General features: G+C 45.5%; 1 protein-coding gene across 1 annotated transcript; it reads left to right on the forward strand.

Annotated features, from left to right (window-relative positions):
* Positions 1 to 294: 294 nt before the first annotated feature.
* Positions 295 to 4,057, forward strand: BSX (brain specific homeobox). The gene is made up of 3 exons (XM_065883089.1): positions 295 to 556; positions 2,547 to 2,743; positions 3,818 to 4,057. Exons 1-3 carry the CDS (start codon positions 295 to 297, stop codon positions 4,055 to 4,057), a joined length of 699 nt encoding a protein of 232 aa, XP_065739161.1.
* Positions 4,058 to 15,407: the final 11,350 nt, after the last annotated feature.

Below are 15,407 nucleotides of genomic sequence, written 5' to 3' on the forward strand. Positions count from 1 at the left end.
ACAGCTCCCCGCCCCGCCCCGCGCCCACCGCACCCTCCCCTCTGTCTCTGGCAGCCTTGCCATTGGCTCTCCCGACTCCCCTCTCCAAGCTGCCAATTCTCCTACACTTAGACCCAACCTACCCAAGAGCTTATCTTCTTGCCTCTCCAGCGCCGGGGGTAGCCCAGGCCGAGGAGAGAGCATCAGGGATCCGAGCCTCGAGGGTGGTTGGCTCTCGACCAGGCGTGCTGAGACGCTGCCTGCTTCCTACTCGTCGTCCCCGGCCCCCGCCCTGTGGCAGGCGCTCGGTTCAAGATGAATCTCAACTTCACCTCCCCTCTACACCCGGCGTCATCTCAGAGGCCCACGTCCTTCTTCATCGAGGACATCCTGCTGCACAAGCCCAAGCCGCTAAGGGAGGTGGCCTCTGACCACTTCACCAGCTCTCTGGCCTCCCGGGTGCCTCTGCTAGACTATGGCTACCCCCTCATGCCCACACCCACCCTCCTGGCCCCTCACCCCCATCACCCTCTACATAAGGGAGACCACCACCACCCTTATTTCCTCACCACCGCGGGTAAGTAACAGGGGTCTCAAGGTATGGGGAGAGAGAGAGAGAGCACGTCTTCCAGTATAGACCCTAAGCCTGTGACGGATGAGAGGAAAGGCCAGAGCTGGCTGGGCCTGGCTTGGCTGGGCCTCCTTCCCTAAGTGACAGTGGAAGGTTGGGGATATGGCTGAGAACACAGGGAGCTCCCTTGAGGCATGCCAATCCAGGGTCACTCCTCACTTTCTACAACGGAGGAAACGTGCCAAGCCAAGAGGTAGCTGCAGATTTTGTCGATATTCTTGATGGGCGGTGTTCAGTTTCCTTTCTCTTGGTCTTCCTGGCCACTTTGGTCCATCTCTCGGTCCCCATCCCTACCTCTCCCACTCTGAGAGAGACCCCTGACTATCCCACCCCACAGAAAGGAACTCGACTTTCCAGCCCAGAAGCTCAAAAGGCTCCAGTGGGGCCAGCTCTCTCCTCCCAGGCGCTGAGCATTTGCAGGTAGACACTGCAGGGGTTTGGAAGTGAAGGAGGGTTTGGGGATATTCTGAGGACTGAAGGTTTGGGCTGGCCCGAATAAGGGAGAGAAGGTAAGGAAAAAAGAGGGAGAGACGTGGCTGCTCATTAACCCTCTTTACTCCCAACATCTAGCATTTAATTCACAATCTTGGGCTGGGCTGCCCTCCTTTGCCCCTGTTGCTGATATCTCTGGAGCCCAGAGCCAAAGTATTTTGATTTCCCAGGCATGGCAAAGAGCGGGGACCAGCCAAGTCTGGTTGGGACAGGGAGATGCGGGGAAATACCCAGGTTTCTTTTGTGCCTCTCTCTGAAAGGCCACATTCACGCTTTCTTTTCCGGCATCTTCATTCCAGACAGAATAGAATAATTCGTTGAGTCCAGATGCAGAGCGCAGCCGGAAAAACAACCCTAGTCGGGGTGGGGGCTAGACAGACGTGAGCCAGTTTGTGAAATGTGGGCGCTGGAATCCACGACAAAAGCTAAAGCGTTTGTGAAGCGGTAAAACCCAGACTTCGGGGCACTGGGTTGGAGGGGCAATTGTGAAGCCTGCGTCCAAGTCCGCCTCTCTGCTTTGGCTCCACCGCCGGCCAGAGACAGTCTCTTTCGCGCTGCACCCATGTTCCCGGCAAATAGTAGTGGCCAAAGCCAGAGATACCGGAACTACTAGTTTTCTGTTTTTGCTGTTCCCCCCCTGGGATCAGCCGATATTGATGTCTGCGGCGGTTGGTCCGCTTGGTGCGTCTCAGACATGGTAAAGCTTGCGAAGGTCAGGAAAGACACGAGAAGTCTCCTGCGGCCCGGGAAAAGCGTTTCAATCCTTCTGCGTGGGGTTGGAGGGAAAGAATGAGAACTAGATGGGTCCCCAGCGCGACCCCGAGACTGATAGGAAACGTGCGAGGCGGCAATTCCCCTTCCGTTCTCGCTCAGGAGCTGCCCCGCACGTGGGAGTGTTGGCCTGTTCCCTTTGGCCGCAGGCGGGAGAGTGGAGGCGGCTCAGGGAAGAGAACGGTGTTTTTTAGTGAGGTTGGGAAGCAGGATCACATTCACGCTTCTGTCAGCCCCAGGACATCACTGGTTGTCGTCAGGGGTCTGGAGGATTGGGGGGAGGGGGGATGGTGAGGAGGAGGGTAGCTGCCGGACCCTCCGACGTTTGCAAGAAAACTTCGGGAGGCGCAGCCGAGGACTCTCCGGAAGTTTCTCCACGAAGACAGTATTTAAGGCCTCCGGATCTATTTTATAATTTTCTTTTCCGTTTTACTTACTGTTTATTGTGTGTGTGTGTAGATGGCCTTTCTGATAAAGATCTCCAAGCGCTATTCTTGTGATTTATTCCCCCTGCCCTGCGATTCCTGGGAGAAGCCCTGGAGAAGCCGTGGGGCGAGGCGGGGACCGGCGGGGGCACGAGGTGGAGCGGGTGCCGGGGACGAGGGTGGGGAGTGGAGCGGGGGTCGCCCGGGGAGGTCGGGCTCTGCCCACTTGACCGCTCTTCTCTCCGCAGGGGTGCCTGTCCCGGCGCTGTTCCCGCACCCCCAGCACCCCGAGCTGCCGGGGAAGCACTGCCGCCGCCGCAAAGCTCGCACGGTTTTCTCGGACTCGCAGCTCTCCGGCCTGGAGAAGAGATTCGAGATCCAGCGCTACCTGTCCACGCCCGAGCGGGTGGAGCTGGCCACGGCCCTCAGCCTGTCCGAGACGCAGGTGGGCCGGAGGAGGGGGAGGCCCCATCTCCGCTCGCTCCTCTCCCCCCGACTCCTAACGCCTCTGGACCGGCCGCGGAGTTCTTGCGTGCAACGACCCCGCTCCCCTTTATTCTAGGCTTCTCCGAAGACCCGTAGTAAAAGTACCGACACCTCCAATCTCTTGTCGACTCACCGAAGCAAAATCTCTCGAGCGGGTTCTGGACACGGAGGAAAAACCCCTCGAGTGATTCTGATGCTCACTCCCCGCTTGAGAACTAGCATTTCTGTGCCTCCCCACCCATTTCTGATCAGGGCAGTAACCCGGGTCACACGTAAATCGGTAAGAGATAAGAGGGTTCTTGACCCGAGAGAAACCCACACAAGATTTTTTTTCTTCTTTAACCTATCTCACAGCCGCGAGTCTTCATAGCCACCCTCCCAGCACAGACAGACAGACGCACACGCACACACACACACACACACTAATATAAGCCTCCTTTCTATTGCCCTGTCCTGAGTGGAAGGACTGTTTTCATCTTCCACCAGATGCTGTTCACCTACAACCTCAAAATACCTCGCTCCACTCCCTTTCCTATTCTCTGTACCTGGAAACCCAACTTGCTGTGAAATCATAGCCCTGCCAGGCCCCAGTGATTTTTCTCTCTGATGAGAAGCAGCAAGTCCGCTTCTCACCTTGCTGTCCAGCAGTCTTGCTGGACCCGGTATTTAGATGTCACAGTCAGAGGAACGCATTCTGAACAGAAAGGAAACTTATCCACGCAGCACTTACTATTAGAAATTCTAATTAATAGCAGTATTAGTGTTTACTAAACACACCCTTTTGAGCCTCATCGTTATTTCAGGACAAGTACTTCTGAGAGCTAGGATGTTTGATTCTCATTCAAGCTAAGACAATAACTTGTGAGCCACTCAGGTGTGACTTAACCCAAGGTTGGGACTGTCACAACTTCTGGATAATTCATCAGTGGATTGCGGTCTATTTTCTTAAACTCCAGCAATCGCTTTTGTGTTAGCTCAGTAACCATGGGTCTGAAGGAATGACGTGATTTTCTTTGTTTCTCCCCGGAATCAGGTGAAAACGTGGTTCCAGAACCGGCGGATGAAGCATAAAAAGCAGCTGAGGAAAAGTCAAGACGAGCCCAAAGCACCTGATGGGCCCGAGAGCCCTGAGGGCAGCCCCCATGGCCCCAAGGCCGCACCCGCCGAGGCTCGGCTGGGCCTGCCCACGGGTCCTTTCGTGCTGACCGAGCCGGAGGACGAGGTGGACATTGGGGACGAGGGGGAGCTGGGCTCAGGGCCGCACGTGCTCTGAGCCGCCGGGCTGGGGAAGGCGGGGAGGACGCAGAGGGGCGGGCCATGGACTTCGGCTCCGGGAAGATAAACACGACACACCTGTTAACCCTCCAACACCTGCGGGGCCTGCGCGGCGCGGCCTCCCGAACCCCTCCCCCGCCCGACCGCCAGCTCGCAGCGCCGTGCGGGGGCGAGTGTGCGCCTGCTTGGCGAGCGTCTCCCCGCGTCTTCGGCAGCGCAAACGGGAGCACGGGCTCTTGGCTCCCTAATTCGGTGGGGGACCTCTTCCCCGCCGCGACTGCAGACCCCTCGGCCCTCGCCCCTCAGCCACCTGTCCCCGCTCCGTTGGCCAGGCTCTCCACCGGACCCCTTGCCCTTCCTTGGGCAGACCGATGGGCTGCAGGTAAGGGACCGGGTGTCTGGGCCCTCCGCTCTGCGGGGATCCGGATCCGGACCTGATCCTTAACACATTCACTCCCGGACAGACTCGCGCGCCACCCGCCACTAACCTCCCACTCGCCCCCCCCCCCATCTCTAACTAATACAAAGGCGACTCCCTCCTTCTCAGGGCGGCGCTTCCATCCTCTAGCGTCACAGTTCCCCTCGGGAGCTCGTGGTTCTGCACCCAGGAACCCTTTTTGAGCTTGTGGTCCCCCAGGCACCCACGCTCTTTACTCTGGTTCCCTCTCCCTCCGCCCCCGTTCTGAGCGGCGCTCACGCGAGTCGAGACACTTGGGCAGAGCAAACCCACCGAGCAATTTTGCTTCCCGGCCTTGTTGTGCGCCTGTCCAGCAACTCTTCCATGTCCCACCGGTTACTGATATTTTAAAAGCGAGTGTTCCTCGGGTTGTGTGTGGAAGTGCTCATTCGCATTGCATTTTAGGGGAGTCGGAGTTTTAGCAAAATGAAACCTAAAGGGGAATACGCATCCCCTTACAGGCGTGCACCCGTTTGGGGACCCTTGAGGGGCGGCAGGAGTCCTATTGGCCCTGCGCGTTGCCCCCTCCCTTTCCCCCTGGGAGGTCTCCTATTCTTTTCCCGGGTTTGCACTCTCTTTGGATAATAAAGGGCTCGCCGGGCAAAACTGGGAACAGACACGAGTTTCCGGGAATCGTTTGTTACCGCGACCTCCTACGCGCACGCTCCCTCCCCTCCGCCCTGGGCAGTTTCCTGTCCCCCTCAGGAATGAGCAGGGCTAATAACTTTTCCTTAACAGATTCCCGTCTCCCCGTCGCCGATTTTTCTGTTTTTAATCGTTTAATAGTCTAGAGTTCCACCTACGTGAAAAAGGTTTCTGCAAATAGTATTTTGTGACTCTGAAGTGCTGAAAGGACAGAGATCTCTTGATATTAGGAGTGTGAAATTATGGTAATGAATTGTGTGACGACACCACATACCCAGTACACTTAAGTATAGCAGCCGTGCCAGAGGCGACCTCAGTTTCCCATCTTCCTTTCGCCCTGGTTGTGTATTCAGGTAACAGAGACCAGGAAGGCCAGAAAAGAGTGTCTGTGGCTAGGTAAAGGACTGACTCTTGGGTTCTAATGACTAATAGTAATTATGAAAATAACAGAGGTGTGAGCTTGGGTTACATTTAATTACACTTTTCCGTTCCTTATTTCTCTAATAAGAGGATGAATCCTAAAAATCCTTCTGGGTCAAAGTTCTATGATTCTATGAATGTAGCAGCAGATTTTTTTTTTTCCAGTAGGCTTGTTTGAGGAAACATTAACTTAAGCAAAGATAATCGTCAGAGTGAGAACTTTATCCAATCTGCACCATTTAGGAGGCAAAGCTATTGCTTTAAAAACACAAGCATTATATATACTATTTGGGTTTGCCAAAGTGCTGTCAGTCAACAGTCTGTGAGTCATGGCAAGGATGATTTTTCTCTTCATAGACAAGGAAATAGAGGCTTGGCGAGATGGAAGGATTTACCCATGAAATCAGGACTAGCTAAGAGCCAAAGCAGGACAGAAAATATCTCTTCTGACTCCTTGATCACTTCTTTGCCCAAAACACTTTGCTTTCTTCTGGTAACATGGTTGGCATTTTGCTTCTAACACTTTGTAAGGACCCCTCTTGTATTTATTTAGATTGTGTAGATGTGCTACAAAAGCAAGTCTAGGTTCAGATTTCTCCTCTCTCTCCCTGTTCAGATGACAGTACTGTTTTAAAGCAGGGTTTTTTGGCAAATGCTTTGTGAAAGACTTAGTTATATAAAGAAAGCAATTTGTGAATAAGAACGTTCCTAGTAACCTGGGAGAGAAAGTGGATACTGTAACGCAAGGGGAACATCTCAAATACTTCTAATCCCAGGAAGAACAACTACTAAAAGGGATTTTGGGGGAGAATCTTTGAAGTGAGTAGAAACACTATGTTTTGGGAGAAATGAAAACAGTTAAATTAGACGGTTAACGCAAACCCCAAAGCACCAGGCATTTCTTTCTTTCTTCTCTTGTCTTCACAAGAAGATGGCAGGGCTTATTCTAGGTCTCAGAGTAGCAGACTAGCTACATTTTAAGACTCTCTGTCTTGAAAAGGCAGGTAAAGAGGAAACACTGTTAGCAGAGGCACAGCTCTGCTTGATCAGAGGCAGGATGAATCCCGGGGCTCAGGGAATGGCTGTGTCTTTCATTTATGAGCATCAAACACAAAAAGATGCTCATTCTGCCTCGCCTTGTCTCCCTCTGTGGCTCTTCCTGAATAGATTCGTTAGGAAGGGAAGAGCTCAGATACGCAGCACCAGCCATACTGACGGTGGTACCATTTTCCCATCAGACAGTATTCCCTGAAATTGGCGGCCAACAACTCAATAGCAAAGTTCTCCTAGTTTTTCTTTTCTTTTCCCTTTCTTTCTTCCTTCCTTCCTTCCTTCCTTTCTTTCTTTCTTTCTTTTTTAATACACAGGGAGTTAGTGATGATAGTAGAGGATAGACACAATTTAGTCTCAATTTAATGTAACATGATAGCACTTTTTGGTTTCGGCCTTCAATACTGATCAGAGCCTCCAGAGGCTGAAAAGATATTTTGTCTGAATTACCCAGGCTTTTGCCTCAACTCAGTTTCAATTGGTGGTGAAGATCTGACAAAACCATGTTCATTATGATGCATTAAAGTAAAGAAAGACATACATAGGTCTGATTCTGAAGGGGCAAAACCATCTTAAAATAGCCAAGGTGGACAAGTCATCCTACATGTAATCCCAAATGTAGTAAATAGTTTGTTCGGTATTTGTTCTCAATGCTGTATCTGATGGACTTCATTTCATAGCGTCTCAGAGAGGGACTCTATAATATTTCTACTGACTCTATAATATTTCTACGTGACATAAGAACACAAGAAATCGACAACACGTCATTCAGCCCAGTATTAGCTGATAGTGGCACTAAGAAATGATTAATTGGAATCCATGACACCACTTCAAAAGACAGAGAACGGGCTTTTGTCGATGGATTTGATAACTAGAGATAAAGGGGTGTGAAGGCACAGAGCAAGCAGAATGCTTTCTTCTGCTAAGAGAATCGTGCAATAAACATACTTAGTTGAAGCAGTGACTCCCTGGTGTGCTTGAATTGGGCTCAGTGTGTGCAAAAATAATGAAATATTTTATATTTATGTTATATTCTTGGCAGCACATTTTAAAGAGGATATTGACAAACTAAAATTCATCCAGGAATGAATACAGGAACTTAGATAGTAAAAGGTATAGGAAACAGAGGAGTATGAGCTTTTCAGCTTGGAGAAGCAAGGCTTTAGAGAGGGTTGGGAGAGGAGATTGGCTGTGTTAGTTGTATTTCAATGGCTACAGAGCAATTACGTATCGGGAGGGTATGTGTAGTCTGTCCTACTACAGAGGGCAGAACCAGAACCAATGGATGGTTCCAGGCAAGCAGATTTTGGAACAATATTTGAGCAAATTCTATAGGCCAGGTACTGTGTTGTCCATCAGTAGAACAGGCTAAGTCCACAAAACACTAAGCACTTTTCACTAGCAAAGTTTGATCAGAAGCTGGAAGGCAAAACATTTAAAATTATTTGTCATCTTACTAAGAATAAGATTTTACTTCATACACTCTAATTTAAATAAATAGACCAAGACTTCCCTGGTGGTGCAGTGGTTAAGGATCCACCTGCCAATGCAGGGAACACAGGTTCGATCCCTGGTCCGGGAAGATCCCACATGCCACCGAGCAACTAAGCCCGTGCACCACGACTACTGAGCCTGTGCTCTAGAGCCCGCGAGCCACAACTACTGCAGCCCACATGCCACAACTACTGAAGCCCGCGTGCCTAGAGCCTGTACTCCACAACAGGAGTAGCCACTGAAGTGAGAAGCCCGCGCACCACAACGAAGAGTAGCCCCCGCTCGCTGCAACTGGAGAAAGCCTGCATGCAGCAATGAAGACCCAACGCAGACAAAAATAAATAAATAAATAAGATCCCACATGCCACGTGGCCCGGCTGCTCCCCAAAAAAGATACCTAGAAAGCAACAAAAATAAATTTAAATAAATAAATAAATAGACCTATCACAATTAGAAGAGTTAACGGAAACAAGAGAAAGAAGAAAAGGATATTAACTTTAATTCATTAAAGAAGTCCCTTAAAAAAAAAAAAAAAGTCCCAAAACCTCATTCTAGAAAGTAAATGAAAACAAGGTGATATCCCACTGAGTTGAGGACAAAGGTATAGTCAGGAAGGAATTGTCAGTGTTAGAAGAGACATTTGACAAAAATCTAAGCCCTTCATTTTATAAACGAAGACATTAAGATCTAGATATAATGAATGTCTGGCCAATGTCAAATAGACAGTGGCAGGGGCTTCCCTGGTGGCACAGTGGTTGAGAGTCCGCCTGCCGATGCAGGGGACGCCCGGTTCGTGCCCCGGTCCAGGAGGATCCCACATGCCGCGGAGCAGCGAGCCATGGCCGCTGAGCCTGCGCGTCCGGAGCCCGTGCTCTGCAACGGGAGAGGCCACAGCGGTGAGAGGCCCGCGTACCGCAAAAAAAAAAAAAAAAAAAGATAGTGGCAGAATTAAGACTAGAAGCCAATTTTAATTATCGTAGCTTACCACTAATTCATATTGTGATAAAGTTGGCAGTGGGGCTATTGTCGTTGTATTATGTGGAGGAGAGGGTTTTGCATAGCAATTTTGGATGTAAAAATTTTTTAAATTACCTGGAAATTAGCAAATTCTTAGATCAATTTATGGAAAACCTTCTAATTAAGAGCAATCTGAAACTTAAATTGACATTCCTAGGATGTACTGAATCCCTTAGCCCTGTTTTCATCCAAGCCACAGTTGAATAACCACTTGCTGGTATGTTTTCTTTATTTTTCTTTTTTTAAATTGAAAATGATGTTTTATTTGAATAAGGCATAAAATAAATTTCTACTATTATAATTTATGCCAATCCCTATATTATGCTTATGTTTTATTTTTTTCTTAACTACAAACTTTTACTATGTTAATATATGTTGTAAATGATCATAGGATACATTTAACATATAGCGCCGGGATGTTTTAGAAGAGGTTCATATATCCTTGTAGGATGAGCTAGATGATGTCTCAGCTACTTCAAATCCCCCCACTTTTCTATTCTAAAATTTTTGGCTTAATCTCCTTTAATTACAGACAAAGCAACTTAGAGTCAGAGACTGACTTGCCCAATGTCAAACAGGCTATTAATTTGGTGAGTTACAGAATTAATACATGCAGAGGTCAGAGATAATTCCGATAAATATTCAGAAGTGAGATGAAAATTTGAAATGACCCTCATGTTTTCTCTTCAGTCAGATTCTCCCTGTTGTATTTTCTGATTTTAATCCCACCTCCTAAAGACACATTTCTCCTTCCCTCTCAGAATTCCTGGTGTGTACACTAGATAACCATCCCTCCATGATTTCATTTATAATAATTCTGTGAGCTCTCTCTTATTACTCTCTTTATAATATTGTGGAACCACATCTGATTTGGCATCATTGCCACTGGCTAGATGGCTTAGAGACTTCAATTCTAATCTTACATTAGCTAACGATTACATTATTTCTCTTACTTGGCATCCAAAACATGAGGAGAGTACCCTATAAATCAGTTAAGAGTGGGGAGGGGATGTGAGACAACAGTTATAAAAGTATATACTGTGATATCTTGGATGAAAAGTGCTAGGGAAAGATGACGAATTACAATATACATCTGAACATAGCAGTTTGTTCATTGATACCAAACTTCAGAGGACATCAACTGTAGCAATATGGTTACCTAAAAGATGAGTGTTAGGGACTTCCCTGGTGGTCCAGTGGCTAAGACTCCGTGCTCCCAATGCAGGCGGTCCAGGTTCCATCCCTGGTCAGGGAACTAGATCCCACATACTGCAACTAAAGATCCCGCATGCCGCAAAAAAGACCCAGCACAGCAAAATAAATAAATTAAAAAAAAAAAAAAGATGAGTATTAGTCTTGTGTGCCTTCAGTATCATTACAAAGGGGATATTATGTCTCTTTGCAAGGAATTTTATTTTTTTTATAACTTCATCTTAATTTCTCTTTGTCACTGACCTCCCGTGTGGACTGAGGGGACAAGACAGCCCTGGATGAAATAGGAGTCAGAAAGTGTCATTGAGGATGCTTTATCTGGAAAGCTCCTTTTTCTCCCCCTTACCTGTCCCAGCCGCATTCTGCCCCAGGTTTCTCTTATCCCATTTGGCGACAGACATGATGTTATATAAGGAGTCAATTTAGAAAGAATTGCCTGTGATTCCAATACAGAATGTACGATGGAAATCCAGGATTTAAGCTTCCTTCTGAAGCCTTTAAGAAATTTTTTTAAGCTTAAAAAAGGCACACCTTTTGCATATATCTCTGTAACAAGAATAACTAAAAGAGTTGTTTAGAAATATTAACTAATATAATCCCTGGGAATTATCTGAACATTTCTAACATCTGTGCTCTCCCTATCCTCCAGGGCTGCAGATAATGGAGTAATCATGTGTGCTTGCCAATATTCTAGCCACAAGTTAAAGAATGGCCAAATAGGGAATTCCCTGGCCATCCAGTAGTTGGGACTCCGCACTTTCACCCGCCAAGGACGTGCGTTCCATCTCTGGTTGGGGAAACTAAGATCCTGCAAGCTGCAGGGCGGCAATCAATACCCACGTACATACATACATATACCAAATAATCTTTATTCCTCTCAGTGCTTCACTTGGGAAGGGAAACAAACTATAGAAAGCAATGGGAATAAAGATAGGAGATGGCTCTTTATCCCGAGTTTAAGATGGGAATAATTTACAAGCTAAAAACAAAATAATGAATACTTTATGCTTGCTCTGCTCTTTTCTCATCTGTTTTTTTCTCCAGTTCCTAAGTTCTCTAATTTTAATTTTAAAGATTTGAGCTTTATCATTTACCTGTGCACAGTGTTTAAAAAGTCAAATAGTTCTACAAGGATTATTTAAAAAGGAAGCGGTCCCCTGTCCCCTTCCCTATTTTCTTCACTACAGAGGCAACCAGTTTCTGTTTTGGGCTGATTGTTTTGGTATCTTATCTACCTTCATGTTTCTAAATGACTTCACTGCATTGCTGCTTTTTGGTGTTTCTGTTTCAGGAATTATCTAGTACTTCATGCTATAAAAGATGAAGGTGTAGTTCTCTTTCTCCCCTGTTCCCACCACATATGTGCACCCTCTCTTATCTCTCCTCTCAAAACTGTAATTTTGCTTTGAGCATTATTATGATGTGCATGTGTAATTCTCAGCTAAGCCAGGTAGTCAGCTGCGATTACTTTACTTTTTCTGCAAGACTTTTTGTTTTTCTTGGAATTAAGGCTCATTGTATTATTCTTAATTTTTAGTGTACTTGTGACTAATTTAACTCCAGTTCTTCACCATTTGTCACTACCTCCCTCCCAAATGTTCATGTATTTTAAAAAAATTTTTACTGGAGTAGAGTTGCTTTACATTATTGTGTTAGTTTATACTGTACAGCAAAGTGAATCAGCTATACATATACACATATCCCCTCTTTTTTGGATTTCCTTCTCATTTAGGTCACCACAGAGCATTGAGTAGAGTTCCCTGTCCTATACAGTAGGTTCTCATTAGTTATCTATTTTATGCATAGCATCAATAGTGTATATATGTCAATCCCAATCTCCCAATTCATCCCACTGCCCCCTTCTCCCTTGGTATCCATACGTTTGTTCTCTACGTCTGTGTCTCTATTTCTGCTTTGTAAATAAGATCGTCTATACCATTTTTTTTCAGATTCCACATATATACGTTAATATATGATATTTCTTTTTCTCTTTCTGTCTTACTTCCTTCTGTATGACAGTCTCTAGGTCCATCCATGTCTCTACAAATGACCCAGTTTTGTTCCTTTTTATGGCTGAGTAATATTCCATTGTATATGTGTACCACATCTTTATCCATTCCTCTGTTGATGGACATTTAAGTTGCTTCCCTGTCCTGGCTACTGTAAGTAGTGCTGCAATGAACATTGGCATGCATGTGTCTTTTTGAATTATGGTTTTCTCTGGGTATACGCCCAGGAGTGGGATTGCTGGGTCATATGGTAGTTCCATGTTTAGTTTTTTAAGGAATCTCTGTTCTGTTCTCCGTAGTGGCTGTACCAATCTACATTCCCACCAACAGTGCAGGAGGGTTCCCTTTTCTTCAAACCCTCTCCAGCATTTATTGTTTCTAGATTTTTTGATGATGCCCATTCTGACCGGTGTGAGGTGATACCTCATTGTACTTTTGACTTGCATTTCTCTAATAATTAATGATGTTGAGCATTTTTTCATGTGTTTGTTGACCATCTGTATGTCTTCTTTGGTGAAATGTCTATTTAGGTCTTCTGCCCATTTTTGGATTGGATTGTTTGTTTTTTTGATATCGAGCTGCATGAGCTGCTTGTATATTTTGTTAATCCTTTGTCAATTGCTTCATTTGTAAATGTTTTCTCCCATTCTGAGGGTTGTCTTTTCATCTTGTTTATGGTTTCCTTTGCTGTGCATGTACTCTTAACACTTTGATTTCCTGAACAGATTTCTCCCAGAGCCCCCTGGTCTGCTCCCCTATGGATTCTGGGTCAATGCATCTTCCTTCCTCTTCATCTCAGGCATTCCTTTCATTTTACTCTTGTTTCCTCTATCTTCCTTTTTCTTGGTTTACTCTCTCATTTTGGTGGAGCACACGGTCCTGTAGTTTCCTTATTGGTGTATGAAAAGTCAATGTTTTGAGATCATTCTTGTATAAAAACATCTTTATTCTAGTTTCATGCTTTATTAGTATTTTGTCTAAGTATAGAATTCTCAATTGGAAATCATTTTGAATAATTTTGAAGGCATCATTCAATCGCTTTTTAGCTTCCAATTGCTGCTGTGAAGTCTAATGCCATTTTGATTCTTGATTCTTGATATATCCTGTTTTATTTATTCATTTGTTTTCCTTTTTGGAAGCTTGTAGGGTGCTCTCTTTGGAGCCAGTGTACTGAAATTTTGCAGTGATATGCCTGAGTTGGAGGTCTGTTTTCACCCACTCTTTTGGATACTCAATAGACCCTTTCAGTCTGAAAACTCATTTTTTTCAGTTATGGGAAAATTTCTTGAATTAATTCTTTGATGATTTCTGTTCCTTTTTTTCTATGTTATTTACGGAACTCCTATTATTTTGATTTTTTTCAGCCTCCTGGATTTGTCCTCTAAATTTATTCCTTTCTCTCCTATTGTCTATATTTTTGCCTTTTCGCTCTGCTTTCTGAAAAAATTCTGAATGTTATTTTTTAACCTTTGGATTTTTTATTTCAGCAATCATGTTTCTAATTCCAAGGATCTCTTTAATTTCCTCCTCCTCCTTTTTAATGGTATCGCATATAATATCCTCAGGTGTTTGGAAATCCTTGATTGTGTGCTCATATTTAAGTAGGAGAAATAAAAAGCTCATAGGAAGCTCTGAATACCCAGTGCGGCCTGCTGACTGTGAACTTTCCTATAGGATAACATGGTTGAGTTCTTCAGTTGGAGAACCTCTGAAATCAGAATTTTTAGCTCTTTTCTTTTAGGCTGGTCAGATTCCCCAGAGAAGAGTTTTCCAAATTCCTGCTTATAGGATGAAGGCCTAACATTCTGGGGACCACGTGTCAGAGGAGGACCAGAGGTCTCTGTATTTAGAACACCTGTGCTCACTGTTGTCTCTGTTCTCAGGATGGTGCCTCCTAACAGCCCGTTGTCTCTCACTCCTGAGACTCTGTAGAGGGTCAAGCAGCCTTTTACCAGGGTGGTGGAGGGAAGTCATCCTTCATTTAACCCCCTCACCCTCTTCCCCCCCTACTTCTAGCAGTAATTGACACCATCACTTCCAGAGCATTTTGGGCATTCTGTAGTGTATATCAGATTGATTCTTGGATTTCCCCATTGCCTGGTTACAATTTAGTATTTTTGGAGGCTTCCAATTATTATTATTATTATTTTGCAATTTATTCATCTGCTTTCCAGTTTTTAAAAAGTTGCTACTGGTATCCCTCTTCCTGTTCTCCCTGTTCTTATATGTTTATGCCTTTAAAAAACCCGTTACTGTGATTTTAGCGGGGGCTTGCCAAGGGAGGGAAACAGATGTGTGCGTGCGTGTGCATGTGTGTGGGGGTGCTCAATCTACCGTATCTATCCAGATGTCTCATAATTTGAATCTAAGATTATTTTATTCTGGCTTTTACAATGAGTGATGGAGGTATTGCTCTTTTACCTTGATGTTTCTTTTATGTAACTGAATTTGTTAAGCTTGAGAGAGTTGCGTTATCATTAGAACATATTAAAAGGCTGGCTTCATTACCAAAGCACAGGATAGCCCTTCTTACCTCATATTCAGTGATGTACTACCAACGGCTTGGGATCTACCCATTTGAAAGCATTGGAGGTTAGTTAGTCCTTAAGAATCTTTGTCTGTGAAAGGTCCTGAATAGGTTTGCAGGATATTCGTAGAAATTTCAAGGTGAGGGAGTTTATGTTATTTCATTTTCCTTGGTCTCAGATTAATTTAAAACCTGGGTCCGTAATTCTCTGAGTAGAGAATCAGAAAAGATAAACAGAGAAAGCAAAACAGAGCCACACAGAAATACACACACACATGCACGCGAGCGCTTATAAAGAGAATGATGCAAACAGGACAAGGAGAATTGGAAGGTGATCAGTTAAGACATTAAGTGTTTTGTGACGCACGGACGTGTCTGCATTTTGCCCTGATAACAGGCCATCAGCTCATTTTCAGAGGGCTGCTGCCTTCTTCAGCTCAATCCGCAGATCAAAGCAAAACTGTCTGCTTGCATTTTGCAGTCAGAATGGGGATGCTAATTTATACTCCTTAATGTG

Source organism: Phocoena phocoena, chromosome 8 (genome assembly GCF_963924675.1).
Source record: "Phocoena phocoena chromosome 8, mPhoPho1.1, whole genome shotgun sequence".
Lineage (NCBI taxonomy): Eukaryota > Metazoa > Chordata > Mammalia > Artiodactyla > Phocoenidae > Phocoena > Phocoena phocoena.